General features: G+C 42.3%; 1 protein-coding gene across 1 annotated transcript in view; it reads left to right on the plus strand.

Annotated features, from left to right (window-relative positions):
* Positions 1–944: 944 nt before the first annotated feature.
* SLC2A9 (solute carrier family 2 member 9) overlaps positions 945–17,328 on the plus strand; it is a 41,733-nt gene continuing 25,349 nt past the window's right edge. The window contains exons 1-3 of the mRNA XM_087724640.1: positions 945–1,154; positions 7,861–7,959; positions 16,847–17,007. Coding sequence (XP_087580766.1) covers positions 1,104–1,154; positions 7,861–7,959; positions 16,847–17,007 — 311 coding nt within the window. The 5' untranslated portion in view covers positions 945–1,103. The remainder of the gene's footprint in view (positions 1,155–7,860; positions 7,960–16,846; positions 17,008–17,328) is intronic.

Here is a 17,328-nt window from a genome sequence, read left to right on the forward strand (position 1 = left end):
GTGTGTGTGTGTGTGTACTAGAAGATCTCCAAGATCCATTCCAACTCTGTTATTCTGAATGTTGAGAATTGTGTTACATTAGTTCAGAATGTGAATATGAATTACGGTACTATTAGTCAGCAGAGATCATTATAGTATACTCAATCCTCATTTAATAACTATCTCAGCAACCATTCACAAATATATTTAACAGAAATAAAATGACCAACATGCACATATACGACCAGATTTCATGTGCTTGACAACAATGCACGTTGGAGTGACAATAACATTGGGGTAGCTGTACAAGAGCACTTTGTCTGAATGAGATGGCAGCAACCAGAGACCTCCACAGTATTCTTATCAGCTATCTCTATAATATCCAAAATGAAATAAATTTCTCTTATTGCTTCCTTAATATTTATTTCTTCTATGGAAAAACTCCTTTGAGACATATTTGAATGGAAATTGGGGCACCCTCCGCCCCCCCGATCATTTCAATGATTCCGTTCTTCATCTTTCCTTTATTAACATGCTTTATAGGTCATAATGAAAGTTTTGTTGCAATTTTTTTCACAGATAAAGAACAATTTATTAGATATAATGTTGCTAGTTTTTTTTTTTCATGGTAGTAACTCAAATTGCAGAAATTTAAAATTAAAAACTCCCAAGGAAATTAAGAGCCAATTTTAAATTTATTTGCCTGCTAACACATGCCATATGCTAAAAAAAAGTGGTAGTTAGAATGTTCTTATGGTCTGTCTTTAAAGTGGCAAATTTTAGATGAATGAACAGGGATGTAGAAGCCAAGTGCAAAGTCGTTCTGACACTGGAACTCTTTTTGAAGTTGGGCAACTCCCAATCTTCTGGAGAAAACTTTCCCCCTCCTGGTCGAGATTCCCCCTGCAGGACAAAGCGGGCGGTTTGCATTTCTCCACTCGGTTCTCCAGCAAGCCGGGAACGGCGGCCTCTGCGACCTCTGCCTGGGCTCCGAGCCGCACTCTGGCGGCAACTGGCTCCGGGCTCCACCTTTTCGGCGCCCCGCCCGCACGCTGGGGGGCACAGGTAGAGGAGCTGTCAGTCTCCGGCGCGGAGGCGCGCCGAAGCCAGAGTAGCCGTCGAACATGACCAGCCTAGTGCCCCTTGTCGCAGCGAGTAGACAACGAGGGAGAAACGTGAGTAGCGTAAGCCCGAGCTCTCGGGGAAAGAGAGCCATCTTGCTCAGCAATCCACGTGCGCAGCGCGCAGCGCAACCTGTGCGCGCCCGCTTTCTCGGAAGTGACTCGTCCGGGACTCTCTCCCAAGGAAGCGGCGCCCGACGGCATTCGCAGTCTCGGGGGGGAAAAGCCGACAGCTCCGGCCTTGGGATTCTCCGGTGACAGGTGCCGCTCTCTCTTCCTCTTGACCTGCAGGCTCGCAGCCTTCCTGGGGTCTCTTAAGTGCCAGGAAGGAGAAGAGCAGGCTTGGTGTCCACTTAAAAGCTTGCCTAGCTGGTACGCGCCCGGGGATGGGGGGGGGGGGGAGGCTTAGGGCTGACAGGCGCTCAGGGAATTGGGTTTCTACCCCCCAGACAGAAGCTAGGAGGAAGAGGTTAAAAAGGAAGCAGAGAGAAGGGTGTTAGAGGGGTTAAAGGAGGGTTAGAGAGGGAGCAGCAGAAATTTGGTACTGCAGCTGTTGGTTTCATAGCCCAAAATATTACCCAATCATCTCCAGGGAGATGATTTGGGTTATTATTAGGTGGATGGAAAGGAGGAGAATGCAGCCCAGCAGAATACCAGTAGTCCTTGACTTACAGCAGATCATGTAGTGACCATTTAAAGTTACAGTGGCACCGTAAAAAGTGACTTATGACCATTTTTCACACTTAACGACTGTTGCAGCATCTCCATGTTCAGATGATCGAAATTCAGATGGTTGGCAACTAGTTCATATTTATGATGGTTGCAGTGTTCCGTGGGACATGTAATCAGCTTTTGTGAACTTCGGAACAAGCAAAGTCAATGGGGAATCCAGATTCATTTAACAATGTTACTAACTTAACAAATGCAATGATTCACTTCACAACTGCGGCAAGAAAAGTCAAAATTGGGCAAACTCACTTTACCAATGCTTCACTTAGGAACGTAAATGTTGGGCTCAGGTTCAGGTTCGTAACTCGAGGACTCCCTGTACTAGGCTACATAATTCTGTCTGCATTTTTTCAGGGCACCAGTGGAAGCCTGTGGCTTGCATCCCAGCCTAAATGTCAGCCCGCCCCTGGCCCTTCATGTAAATGAAAATGGTCCACCTCACTCCCCCATCCATTCTAAAGTCTGGCAGCTTCTTTATCTTCTAGCTTCACTTTCTGCAGCCCTAGCTCCCCTCTCTCCCTCCCAGGTCCCATTGTATTGTCAGCCCTAAAAATGGTCCAGTCTCTGTATTACAAGACCTATTTTCCTCGGATCTCCCAAGAATTCACCAGCTAGCCTTGCAAAAGCCACCCCAGATACTTCCCACATAAACTCCATTGGGGACCTGAATTACGCTCTACTTCTCTTCATTTCAATTCCCTTCATTTTCAGTTTTTACATAAAAATGAATCTGTATCATGAAAGCTGAAATCATACAGGTGTCTGTCCTTTTGCTCAGTTTTTAAGGTTTAAGGTTTAAGGTAGTTTATTTATATGCCGCCCTTTTCCCTGGGGGGACTCAGGGCGGCTCACAGTTCGGAAGGAAGGGAGGACAAACAAATTAAACACATAAGACAGTACATCATTAAAAGCACAACATTCATTTTAATTCGGGCGGGTTGCGGTCTTTAGCCCCAGGCCTGTCGGGACAGCCAGGTTTTAAGGGCTATGCGGAAGGTCTGGAGGGTGGTGAGGGTACGAATCTCCACGGGGAGATCGTTCCATAGGGTCGGAGCTGCCACCGAGAAGGCTCTCCTCCGCGTGGTTGCCAGTCGACATTGACCGGCTGATGGAACTCGGAGGAGGCCTAATCTATGGGATCTAGTTGGTCGAGTGGAGGTAATTGGCAGTAGGCGGTCTCTCAAGTACCCAGATCCACTACCATGAAGGGCTTTATAGGTGACAAGTAGCACCTTGGAGCGTACCCGGAGATCGACAGGTAGCCAGTGCAGCTCGCGGAGGATAGGTGTTATGTGGGTGAACCGAGGTGCACCCACGATCGCTCGCGCGGCCGCATTCTGGACTAGCTGAAGTCGCCGGATACTCTTCAAGGGCAGCCCCATGTAGAGCACATTGCAGTACTCCAGCCTAGAGGTCACAAGGGCACGAGTGACTGTTGTGAGAGCCTCCCGGTTCAGGTAGGGGCACAACTGGTGCACCAGGCGCAGCAGTTGCTGAGCAAGTGAGGCCTGATAAATCCCAGATTCAGAAAAGCATGCTTTAAAGCAGAGGCAAAGAACATTATTCCTTGGGAGAACTATGCTTTATCTTTTCTATTTTCTTCCAACTATAGAAGAAACTTCTTTCTTTGTGTGTGTGTGTGTGTGTGTGTGTGTGTGTGTGTCAAAGTATCCAGGCTGAGCAAGGACATGTGTAGTAATGCAGCAATGTTACTGGAAGAGCAGAAAGAACTACAGATAGTTCTCAATTTACAACTATTTGTTTATGTAACTGCTCAAAGCTACTGTGGCACTGAAAAATGTGACATGACTGGTTTTCACTTATAACTTTTGTAGCATCCTCATAGTCTCGAGCACTGGGGAACTGGGCATGTGTTTATGACAGTTTGTGACAATTGCAGTGTCCTGGGATCATGTGATCACCATTTGTAAGCTTCTCAGCTGGTTTCTGACAAGCAAATTCAGTGGGGGAAGCCAGACTCACTTAACAAGTGTAGCGATTCAATTAACAACTGTGGCAAATAAGGTAATACAATAGGCATAAAATGGGCATCATTTGTCTTGTTTAACAATGGAAATGTTGAGCTCAATTGTGGTTGTAAGTCGAGGATTATCTGTAGCGAGAATAGAAAATATTTCCCAGTTCTGCTTTTGCATCCATTGCTATTTTGTAACCTTTGATGGCAAAAGCCCTTATACTGGAAAAGAAATTGGGTGCTGTATGAGCTGTGGTGGCATAGTGGTTAGAGTGCAGTACTGCAGGCTATTTCTGCTGCCTGCCGGCTGCCTGCAATTTGGCAGTACAAATCTCACCAGGCTCAAGGTTGGCTCAGCCTTCCATCCTTCCGAGGTCGGTAAAATGAGGACCCACATTGTTGGGGGCAATATGCTGATCCTGTAAACCGCTTAGAGAAGGCTGTAAAAACACTATGAAACAGTATATAAGTCTAAGCGCTATTGCTATGGCTGTAAAAATGGGCTGAGGGAAGGACAGGTGGTCTAAACATCCTCACTTGCTAGTTACAGATTCTCCCTAGGTTCATTCAATCAAATTTTCCGCTTAAAACTTTGGTACTAAGTAAAATTAAAGAGTCTTGAGTTAACAGAGACTTGGTTCAGTGCTAAATGCAATAATATCGTGGCCTTTGCTTAAATGACTCCAGAAGAGGGGAGTCCAAGAAAACTTATTCTGCTTTTCGTGACGCTTCTCTGACCAGAACATTTCCAGGATTTGTTGAATTGCCTACAGCATTTTCCATTGCATCAAAATGTAGCTGATATGCAACTCAGTCTTGCCCTCGAATGTTAGAAGGTCAAGGGCTGAATGAGGCCATAAAATTCGTAAATTAGGCAAGAGAGAAATACGTCTTCTTGGGTAAGACTTGGATAGGATTGTGAAAATCAAGAAATATAGCCTATTGATCTATTAGATTCTATAAGTTCTGTGAATGATAGAAGGCCCCAGAAGAAAAGAGATATGAACCAAGTTTTCAGCTAGGATGATTTCAAAATTTATCAGAAATATTTGTAATTCTGCTGAGCCGTTGCAAACTGAAATATGGGGTTTTTTTGTGTTTTTGTTTTTGCAAACTATGCACTTGTATGGATTCGTTTAAAACAGGAAGAATGAAACAGTTGGAAATGAGAAATTGAAAGTAATGTTCACAAGTGTTCACGGAAAGTGACAGTTGCTGAAGTTGTGAAGCATGTATGTGGTTAAAAGAACAGTATAAAATATAGGGTTCAAGATCAGTTCAGGGCCCTTTGATTTATATCAGTCCATGTATGCTGTGGATCATTGGCCAATTACAATGACTCATTAATGAAAGATATTACTGCTATTATTTCTTTTATATCTGTTCGTTTCTAATGTTCCAAATTATTAGAAGCAATAAACCTCTGATCTTAAAGTAAGAATTATTGCTTGTGTTGTTGCCATTGTTTCCTATTGGAATTTTCTTATGACAGGATTGTACTCTCCTTGAAAAACCTTGTTTCTTATTTGAACAGTTTGAGTTTTCAACTTTTTTTAATTGAAATTTTTTGAAAAAAAAAACTTTTACAAATGTTTACCTCCCTTCCCCCTATCCTCCCCAACCTCCCCCCCCCCCACGACTTCCCAGAACCAATACAGGGTATAAATCTTTAACAAAGATATTCTAAAATAAACTTTAAAAAAAAGTTAGTATCCTCTTTCATTTGAGCTTTAACTCCTCTTTGCTAGGCTAACTCTAAACAGATTATATCATTCCTTGTTTCTTCTGTCATAAACTATCTGGAATTTCTTAGTCCCATATTTATTTTGAGTATAGTCAATCCATCTTCTCCACTCCAGTTTATATCTCTCGCTTGAGTGATCCTTGAGATATGCTGATATTTTAGCCATCTCTGCTATGTTTGTTACTTTCAGTGTCCATTCTTGAATAGTAGGCAAAACTTCCTTCTTCCAGTATTGGAGTTTTCAACTTTGAAGAGAGGGAAACATGCGAAACAATGTAGCTTTGATAAATTGGGCACCTACATTTCTGGAAGCTGCCATTACTTAAATTTTAACACCCAACCTACAGCAGATGTGTTTCTAGTTTCTTTCTGGGCTCAGTTTATAATCTTGAGAAATGGTATTTGTTTACTTGCTTATTCCTCTTACTGTCATAGACTAGATTGCTATATGATGGCATAGAACATCTGTTTTTTTCAATATGCAATCTTTGCCAAATTCATATTCAGTAGTCTTCATGACAGGTAAGAATTTTTACCTGGGCTTGTTGACTAAAACATGGAATAGCAATAGTAGCAATAGTTAGACATATACCGCTTCATAGGGCTTTCAGCCCTCTCTAAGCGGTTTACAGAGTCAGCATATCGCCCCCAACAACAATCCGGGTCCTCATTTTACCCACCTCGGAAGGATGGAAGGCTGAGTCAACCTTGAGCCTAGTGGGATTTGAACAGCCGAACTGCTGAACTACAGTCAGCTGAAGTAGCCTGCAGTGCTGCATTGAATAATCCTAAGGAAACTGGGGTAGAATACCTTACTGCGATTCATATCCAAAATAGAAGTGAATATGTGTACCATGTACATTCAGTACTTACCAGCAGTGGGATTCTCTTACCTTCCCTACTGGTTTGCAAATGTGAGTGTGCAAGCTCTTTTTGATTGCACATGCCATGTCTGCGCATGCGCACCACCTTCTGGGCATGTGCAGTGCTCGTGCATTATGTTGGGATGGGTGGGTGGAGCCTCCCACAGCCGCTGCTACCGGTTCACCCGAACCGGAGAGAAGCGACTGAATACCACCTCTGGTACTTACCCAAATGTAATTTGGAGACTGAACTAGGAAATCTGTGATCCAAATATTTGCTACAAGGATCTGTGTTTCAAGCCTCATTAGGAGAAAATACTCTTATCTTCTGTTTATCTGAATATCCAATGGGTAATAATCAAATAATCATCCGATGTCAAGGATGGTTTCAGGCTTAATGTAGAATATGGCAATTCATTATTTTTTGAAATTATAGATAGGTAATTTAACTCTGGCCACTTTTAGAAGTTTACTCCATTCTGTTTTTGTTTTAATGAGACCCATTACTGTACAAAGAATTCTATAATTGCTCTAGATTTTGATTATACTAGGAGAGAGTGGCTCTTGTTCATGCTATCTAGAAGTGAGCGGGTTTGTACATGGGAGTATTATATTGTGTGGTGGCTGGCCAAAATTATTAAAACATGAATTATTACAAGTTGGTGCACTTACTAGAAACGGAACTTTTTCCCTTTGAGAATAAAAAAAGAAAGAAAATGGTTCTCTGGAAATGATTAAGAAAAATGTTATAGATAAGTCACTCATGAAATGAATCAACAGCATATTTTAGGAATTCCGATCTTGACTCATGTTTCAACTTTTCCCATATCTTGCCCCCCAAGTACAACTCCAAGAATGTTCAGCAGCCCATCGTGGACAAGACCTGAATTGATTTTGGGGGGGAACTATAGACGTGGCCAAATTTGCCACGTCATATTGCTATCACATGATGTTTCACAACATTTTCCCAATTCGCAGAATTGGTGTCTGCCATGCATTGACGCATCCGACCCGTGGGCCACCAGTTTGATACCCCTGACTTAGACTACTAACAGTTCTTCAAGCTGGAGAAGCTGGAGAAGGCTGGCATAAACAGATTGAAATAGACAGGTTGCTCAATTTCATAGATACCTCCTAAGGCAGTGGTTCCCAAACTTGGCCACTTTAAGACTTGTGGACTTCAACTCCCAGAATTCTCCAGCCAGAGCTGGCTGGAGAATTCTGGGAGTTGAAGTCCACAAGTCTTAAAGTGGCCAAGTTTGGGAACCACTGTCCTAAGGAATTGTTCTATTTTATTAAGTAATTAAATATATTTTCATGTAAATTCCTCAAGAGAGACAATTTCTCTCTGATTTGGGTTTAGAAAAATAAGATTTTCCAATCTGTATTTCTGCAAGTATTCTTTATTTGTAATTTCTGTTGTTTCCCTGTACTCTCGTTTCATTTCAGAACTGGTCTATTAGTCTTATAACAGCATCTTTGACGGGAGCCTTTGGATCCTCCTTCCTCTATGGTTACAATCTCTCAGTGGTGAATGCTCCGACAGTGGTGAGAAAATGATTTTTTAAAAGTCTAAAATCAGTTTGTTGCAGCGATGGGATGTAGTAAGATAAAGTTTTTGCAGCATTGGTCTTCACTTGTCCTGTGTTCCTTGTTTCCTTGTAAGTTGGCTCTTTCTCAGCAGAAGAGCAATGAAGATGTTTTCAGGCAGTGGTGGGATTCAAATAATATAACAATCAGTTCGGCCAGGGTCAGGTTAGCTGTCATGGGAGGCATGGCCCACCCCCGTCCTCCAGCTCCATTGCACATGTGGGACGAGCCACCTGCAATAGCCAACCTGACCGGTGGTTGTTAAATTACGCCCCCACCCCCACTATCAAAGTGGATCCTGGGTGCTGCATTGCATTGGAGAAATTGCACAAGGGAAGGAGGAGGAGCAGAGAGAAGAAAGAGGGAGAGCGGCCTCCTCCTTCCCTTGAGCTGGCCGCTCCGTTGCCCATTTCTCCATTGCAGCACAGCTCTGTGGAGCTTCCCCCACCCACCACCGCTCAGATGCCCTCGCTTCCCCCAAGAAAGGTGGTGAAAGAAAGAGGTTTCCATCACATGCTTAATGCTGGCTTCCTAACATGCCATCTCTGTCACTGGATAAAGTGAGGATAAGTCACTCATGAAATGAATCAACAGCATATTTTAGGAATTCCGATCCTGACTCATCTTTCAACTTCTCCCGTATCTTGCCCGCCAAGTACAACTCCAAGAATGTTCAGTAGCCCATCATGGACAAGACCTGAATTGATTTTTTTTGGGGGGGAACTATAGACTTAGACCATGGGTGCCAAATTTGCCACGTCATGTTGCTATCACATGATGTTTCACAACATTTCAGCAATTCAAGGCAACTCCAGTCCCAACAAAGTGAAAGAAGAAGAAACGCAAGGGCAGCGCACACCCACATCTCTTTTTAAATTTAATAAAGAACAAGAGGAAATCTATTCCTTCAGTGGAAGCACTATTCTTGTATTTCTGATTTTACTTTTCCTTGCTTGCTTAATTTGAATAAGACTGCATATTAACATCCATATATGGTTATCCTTGTCTTTATACAAGCAGTCCTCGAATTGTGACAGTTCACTTAGCAACAGTCCAAAGGCTCTCACAACAGTCACTCATGCCCTTGTGACCTCTAGACTGGATTACTGCAACGTGCTCTACATGGGGCTGCCCTTGAAGAGTATTCGGCGACTTCAGCTTGTCCAGAATGCAGCCGCGCGAGCGATCGTGGGTGCGCCTCGGTTCACCCACGTAACACCTATCCTCCGCGAGCTGCACTGGCTGCCAGTTGATCTCCGGGTGCGCTTCAAGGTGCTAGTTGTCACCTACAAAGCCCTTCATGGTATTGGATCTGGGTACTTGAGAGACCGCCTACTGCCAATTACCTCCACTAGACCAATTAGATCCCCAGACTAGGCCTCCTCTGAATTCCATCAGCCGGCCAGTGTCGACTGGCGACTACCTGGAGGAGAGCCTTCTCTGTGGCTGCTCCGACCCTCTGGAACGAACTCCCCGTGGAGATTCGGACCCTCACCACCCTCCAGGCCTTCCGCATAGCCCTTAAATCCTGGCTGTTCCGACAGGCCTGGGGCTAAAGACTTGCTGCCCCACTTCGAGTAGTATGATTGTTGTGTTTTTAACTATGTATGGCTTTTATGTTTTTGTAATTCTGTTTGTCTTTCCCCTCCCTTTGAGTTGTGAGCTGCCCTGAGTCCCTTCAGGGAAAAGGGCGGCATACAAATAAATTTAAAAAAAAGTTTTATGTCCCCCACCCCCCGTAATACTTACAACACAGACCTGAAATTATGAACGTTGCTGCACCATGGCAGTCAGTATTCCCTGTCAGCAGGCACCCTTATGAACACAGAGACATTGCAATATTCCCCCTGCCTATTTCCACACACACATGCACACCAGGGACTTAACAGACACTGGTCATGCTATGCTAGCCCATTGGCTTTTTCCCACCCCATTACCGATTACTCACTTACCTTTGGATGATCCAGAGTTCCAGAACAGGCTGACGGCTCCTGCTCTCCTCAAGTGAGCTGTCTCTTCTCTAGCCTCTCTGCTATGGGGTTTGTGTGGCGACATGCTGCGGAGTGGTGAGAGTAGAGGCAGAACAGGACCAGTGCACCCTGGTTCACTTACCAAGGCTGCTTGTACAGGATACCAGATCTCCTCCCTTTTTTTTGCAAAGGGATGGAAGGCTTCAAGCAGTGCGAGATTGCTTCCCCCAAAACCTTCCACCCCTTTGCAAAAGCTTTTGGCGCAGAGTAGAGAAACCTTTGTGGGCTTGGTCTTGTTCTCCTTCAGACTCACCGAGGCTGCCTGGCACTCCAGAAATGAAACAGGTGTCCTCCGCAGGCAGCTTGGTGAATCAGCCAAACTGCGCAGGGCAGGCTCCTCCTGCTCTCACTGCTTTACCTTTGGAGTGCTCTGAACAGACAAAGAAACCATGGCAGAGAGGCTGGAGGGGAGACAGCTTGCTTGATCATCGACATTCCTGGTGGGGCAGGAACCATGAGGTATCTCAGTGGGTTGTGGGAGGCCCAGGATGGTCAGTAGCACTTGACCGCCCCATGGTCTTCCCCACCCTGAGTTATCTCATGTGCACTTAACAACCTGTGCATTTGATTAGCGAATGCAATGGGCAAAGCAGGGAAGGATCACATTAATTTAATGTGATCCAATTAATGAATCCTCAGGTTACAAATATAATTGGCTGGCTCTATTATATTTGTAACTCAAGGGTTACCTCTACCTGTTAACATTTTGGAAATAAAAGTCCATAAAGTGTGATGTGGTCAGTAAGCTTTACATATTATTGTAGCGGTAACAATAAATATTAGTGGAACAGGGAAATCAAGTTCCATGTGTTTCATCTTCTTTACAGATGAGCCATGGTGGCACAATGGTTAGAGTGCAGTACTGCAGGCTAATTCTACTGACTGCCAGATGCCTGTAGTTTGGCAGTTCAAATCTCACCAGGCTCCAAGTTGACTCAGTCTGCCATCCTGTGAAGTGGGTAAAACGAGGACCCAAATGGGGGCAATATGCTGACTGTAAACCGCTTAGAGAGGGCTGTAAAGCACTGTGAAGCAGTATATAAGTCTTAAATGCTATTGCTATTGATAGATATACTGAGTCCACACTTTGGCTATGAATACTGTAGCTTGTTTAATGGGAAGAAACAAGCTTTATTCATTTGTGGGTGCTTGCTGGGAAGTCCTTGGGTTCACCTGCTTCTCATTTTTTAAAGCTGAAATCCTTCTCTACCTAAGATACCTCTATCTAACTAGGTATCTTATAAATTTAAAATTAGGGAGATGCTTAGAAATACCAGGTATACGGATTATCTGATACTCAAGACAATCTATAAAATTAACTAGCTGAAATTTCCTTAAACAGCCTGTCACTACAGGTAGTCCTTGACTTACAGCCATTCATTTAGGGTTATAACAGCACTGAAAAAAGTGACCTTATGACCGTTACAGCATTCCCATGCTCCCATGCTCCCGTGATCATAATTAAGACGCTTGGCAGCTGGTATGTATTTATGACAGCTGCAGTGTCCTCATAACACCTTTTGCAACCTTCTGACAATAAAGTCAATAGGAAACCCAGATTCACTTAACAACTGCATTACTAACTGCAGTGCAGGGATTCACTTAACAACTATGGCAAGAAATATTGTAAAATGCGGCAAGACTGACTCAACAACTATCCTGCTTAGTAATAGAAATGTTGAGCTCAACTGTGGTTGTGTATAATAACAACTACCTATGTAAAAACTGTCATCCAAAGAGGGTGATTTGCATCACCAATCGTGGATAGTTCCATTACCATTTGGAGATGTAAACACAGGTATAAAAGAAAAGTTGACATAAACTTTTACTCCTTGTAAACACAGAAACATTTTTTTTTATTTTTAAAAGCAGGAAGGGGTCATGACAGCAAAAAGTTAAGGAAGTTTGTCTTAGGCTGAAAAGAAAGAGATCACTAAACCTCAGAGGTCTGAGGAAAAAAAAATCTGATACTTATCAGTCTATCTATATGGTTTGCCTTGGAGGTTCATTGCAACCGTATTTTGCAGAGCCCTTACAAAGTTACTTTGCTGAGTCCAGGTGCAAGACAGTACGTGCAAGCCCAACATACATATTACTACAGAGTGTATAATGAGCAAAGGAGAAATGAGCATTTGTTACTTAGTTATTTCAGAAGTGTTCCAATATTGTTGATGGTCATTCATGATAGTCATACAAAGTGCAAGTTGTCATTTTTCACTGGAACACTATATTAGTCACGGTGAAATTGTGTTTATCTTGCACCTTTGACCCCATTACTTGCACTTTGGTCACTGATGAAATTCATTACATGCTTCAGCAATTGATCTAGTAAACACTGATAGGACATTTTATTCAAATGTGACTTCAGAAGTGACTTCTTTCACTTCTTACTCTCTTTGATGAGTGTAAACCAGGGATAGTCAACCTTTTTATACCTACCGCCCACTTTTGTATTTCTGGTAGTGTTAAAATTTTCTAACCGCCCATCAGTTCCACAGTAATGGTGATTTATAAAGTAGGGAAGTAACTTTACTTTATAAAATTTATAAAGCAGGGTTACAGCAAACCCCTACCGCCCACCATGAAAGCTGGAACGCCCACTAGTGATCGGTAGGGACCTGGTTGACTACCACTGGTGTAAACCCTAAATAGTAATTGAACTATTGTGTCAATTATTTTCCCCCTTACATAACAAAGAGGTAGTTAAGTTCTTTAATTTGGAAATGAACTATGGAAAATATAGATAGTCCTCAACTTACAACCATAACTGAGCGACATTTCCATTGCTAAGTAAGAGGTTAAGTGAGTTTAGCCCCATTTTATATTTTTTTATCACAGTTGTTGAGTAAATCACTGCAGTTGTTAACTTAGTAGCACAGTTGTTAAGCAAACTTGACTTCCCTGTTGACTTTGGTTGTCAGAAGGTCACAAAAGGTGATTACATGATACCAGGAAACTGCATCCATCATAAATATGAGCCAGTTGCCAAGGTCTGAATTTTGATCAAGTGATCATGGGGATTCTCCAACGGTTTTAAGTGGAAAAAATGGTCATGTAACATTTTTCAGTGCTGTTGTAACTTTAAATAGTCACTAAACAAATAGTTGTAAGCTGAGAACTACTTGTAAATTCATTGCAAATAAAAAAGAGCATCTAAAAATTTATCACTTCCAAGAGAATTTTTTTTTTAGTCATTTTTTTTTTAGTCATTTATTTGACATTTATAGGCCGCCCTTTTCCCTGAGGGGACTCAGGGCGGCTTACAATTTGTAGGAAGGGAGTGCAAGACAAAACACAAAAAGAAAATGTGGAGTATAATAAAATAAAACAATAAAACACAACATTCATTCAACATTCGGGTGGGGCGAGATTAGGGTCTTATCCCCAGGCCTGACGGGATAGCCAGATCTTAAGGGCTGTGCGGAAGGTCTGGACGGTGGTGAGGGTACGAATCTCCATGGGGAGATCGTTCCAAAGCGTCGGAGCTGCAACTGAGAAGGCTCTCCTCCGCGTAGTCGCCAGTCGGCACTGACTGGCGGATGGAATTCGGAGGAGGCCTACTCTATGCGATCTGATGGGACGAAGGGAGGTAATCGGCAGAAGGCGGTCTTTCAAATAGTCAGATCCACTACCATGGAGGGCTTTATGAATGGTAAGTAGCACCTTGTTTAGAAGTTTAAATGCTGAGTTTTTAACAAATACATGTTAAAGAGGAGAAGAAAGAAAAAAACAGGTTTATCTGAAATGTTGGGATTTCCTCTGAAATGTGAAAAACAATTGAGATTTCAACTATTTTTTAAAGTCTGCAGTGCAAGCATCACCTGTTCAAATTGCAGGATTCATGGGAAACTCTCAGAATCTTGGTGATTTTAAAAGGGCCTTTGTGAATCAACGAAGGCAGGCTATGTAACCTTGTCACATTGAAAAAGAAAAGTAGGGATGGGAATGAGAATGTTGAAAGACTCTCCCACAGCCTTTCTTAGTTTCTTAGAAATTCTGCTTTTCTAGAACTAAAGGAGGAATTGACATCTTTTTTCTCATAATTTTTGGAGGAATTTTATTTATGTAATTTTATCCCGCTTTTTTATATTAAAAGCATTCAGAGTGGATTTACTTGTTTAGAAAATATTTTTTTAAGCACCTTTAGGAGCATAAACAAATTTTCCATTTCTGAAACCAATCTTGGTGTCCAGTTGTGATATTTGCATCCAGTTTGATCTTCCCAGATGGAGCAAGGAAATAAATTGCAGGGAAGGTGCTAAAGGCAAAAACAAAACAAAACAAAAAACATTTCCATTCTGGTCTTAAATTACTGCTTTGCTCATTGACTTCTGTCTTTCCCAATAGGATTTGATGTGTTTCCTTGTTTTCAGCTTGATTGAATCATTTAATTATCTCTATAACTCTTACCTCATATTCTTTCATTGCTACAACATAATCTAACTTGGATAGAGCTTGGGGCAAATTCAATTCCTTTCTTCCTTTATAGCAGGGGTGTCAAACTTGCGGCCCGTGGGCTGGATGCGTCACTTGCTGGCCCCACCCACACCCAGTTTAGTGAAGGGGGGGAAAAGTCCTGATACAACAACACCATGACGATGCAAGTTTGACACCCCTGCTTTTTAACACTCAGCATGTATGGCACAAGAGCCAAGGTGGCGCAGTGGTTAAATGCAGCACTGCAGGCTACTGCTAGATCAGCAGGTCAGCGGTTCAAATCTCACCGGCTCAGGGTTGACTCAGCCTTCCATCCTTCCGAGGTGGGTAAAATGAGGACCCAGATTGTTGGGGGCAATATGCTGACTCTCTGTAAACCGCTTAGAGAGGCCTGAAAGGCCTATGAAGCGGTATATAAGTCTACTGCTATTACTTCTTGGGCTCTTGGGTTTTAAGAAGCACTGGACATGACATATGCCTGCTTATCTCTCACTCCGATTGATTGAATGTGCTCCAGTGATGCAAATCTTAAGCTGTTTGGTCAGTTCCTTACTGATGGAAACCTCTCTGGAGCTGTTTTGAGACGACATATTGTAGCAGGGGATAACTTGCTCTGTTTATTCCAGGCCTCTGCAAAGCTAAATGCATGTCTGTGTCAACTGTCCAATTAGTGAACCCAAAACAAGGAAACACTCTCAGGAGAATTGAATTCCCAAAAGTAAAACTTTATTGGATACACTATGTTGGTACTGAAGAAACAAAACCAGCTCTGGTTTCCCGCACAGATGCTCGTCCTGTTAAACAATACTTTCTCATTCTCTCCACCCCTGGTTGATAACATTGTCCAATTATGAGACTGTCTCAAGCACCTACACTGATGACCTTGCTTTCTTCATGCTCTTATAATCTCAGCATACATTCTCCACATTCCATTTCCCTACCCCCAGTTCATTGACAAGTTGAAAAGCATAAGGTTTGAAAGAAGCAAAGCAGTTCAGTCTTGACAGTCTGACAATCATGTAGCAATAAACAATTTTGTACTTGGATTTTCTTAAGCATGTTTTAGTAATGATAGAGTCACTACATTCCAGTTGAAATCTGAGTACAGTCATATATTTGCACTCGACTAGTTTAAAACTCCTCAAATTCAGTATTTGATGTAGAAATCTTGTCCAAGTGCTTATCTTCCTCTTGGTAGTCAACATGCAAGGAAGAACTTGCTGATGTCAGCTGCCTCGTGACTTGCTATTTCTTCCAGCTGAAATCACATGGTTTTCTCGGTATCTCTCAGTTTTGGTATTCGGCGTGTCTTTCAGAACTGATTACTGATGAGGACCGAGGTACCACTGTATAATTATAATTAATGATAAAAGAGTTTGCATGCTTACCTGCATTATTTCTGGAGCACTTTTAGAGAGCAGTTGATGTTATTCATGAGAAGGATTGTAGTTGAGGCCATAATGTATGACCAACTCTCAGACTCAATATTCCCAGAACTATTCCAGATCCTTGGAAATAAAGGGCCATAGGAAAATAGCAATAGCAATAGCAGTTAGACTTATATACCGCTTCATAGGGCTTTCAGCCCTCTCTAAGCGGTTTACAGAGTCAGCATATTGCCCCCAACAACAATCCAGGTCCTCATTTTACCCACCTCGGAAGGATGGAAGGCTGAGTCAACCCTGAGCCGGTGGAATTTGAACAGCCAAACTGCAGAACTGCAGTCAGCTGAAGTAGCCTGCAGTGCTGCATTTAACCACTGCGCCATCTCGGCTCTCTTATCTACAGCACTGAAGAGATCCTATTGGTCTAGGGCACGGTATAATAAGAGCACTTCAACTTTACCATCATCATATCCCACCTCTGTTTTGTTCAACTCCAGATAGTATACATTATGCTTCTGCTGCTATTTTCTCAGCAATAATGACCTTGAGAAAACTGGGAAGGAGCGTGCAGGTACTACTCAGGAACCTTTGAAAACCTTTTGTCTGTTGTCTCTACAAATGTTGTAATGATCACACAGAGGTGAATGACAGAGCCTACTGCCCCATTGCTCCCTCCCCTGATGACTAGTGGAGTGGGGGCAGGCTTGCTTCTCTATACAAACATAGGAAACCAATATCAACCTTTAAACTTTCAAAAAAATACGACCAAGGGGGATTTGACATTCCACATGTTGCATAAAGTTCTGTGTCAGAAGGCAAGTTGGTGTAAAATGCACATCCCATTTTTTAAAAAAGACTCCTTATAGCGGAATTTTTAGGTATTGAAATAATTTCGTTTTATTTTTTTAAAAAAATGTGTCAATTTGTAATTATATTTGACTACACTGATAAATATTTATTTATTGATTGTGTATTTATTGGGATTGCTTGTAGTTTATTAAGAAGTTTTACAATGAAACCTGGGAAAGAAGATATAACCAGTCAACCACTGAACACTCACTTACCTTGTTATGGACGTTATCTGTCTCCATTTTTGCTATTGGTGGACTTGTGGGTGCATCAATTGTTACTCCAGCTGTCAAGTATTTTGGCCGGTAAGCATTATGTTGAAAACAATACTATGCATTTTTTTCTTGTCCTTCATCTGATAATATTTTTGCACCTGCATTTAAAATATCAAGTAAGATACTTCCCATGATAAAACAGTTGTGATTGTTAGCAATTAATAATGTATGCAATGCAATTTTGTCTAAATTAGGCTTTTTTTTTAAAGGTTCTGTGGTTTTAAAAATATTGTTTAGAAGTCTAAGTAGCAATCAGTCTCTGGGACTGAGCTATCATAGTTTTTGCATCTCTTTGCTGCCATCTAGTGGCCATGTAGTTATAGGAGTTCTATTTATGACAAAATTGATTAC

Source organism: Thamnophis sirtalis, unplaced genomic scaffold (genome assembly GCF_051295495.1).
Source record: "Thamnophis sirtalis isolate CommonGarterSnake01/CBP01778 unplaced genomic scaffold, rThaSir2_p1.2 scaffold_10, whole genome shotgun sequence".
In the NCBI taxonomy this organism is placed as follows: domain Eukaryota; kingdom Metazoa; phylum Chordata; class Lepidosauria; order Squamata; family Natricidae; genus Thamnophis; species Thamnophis sirtalis.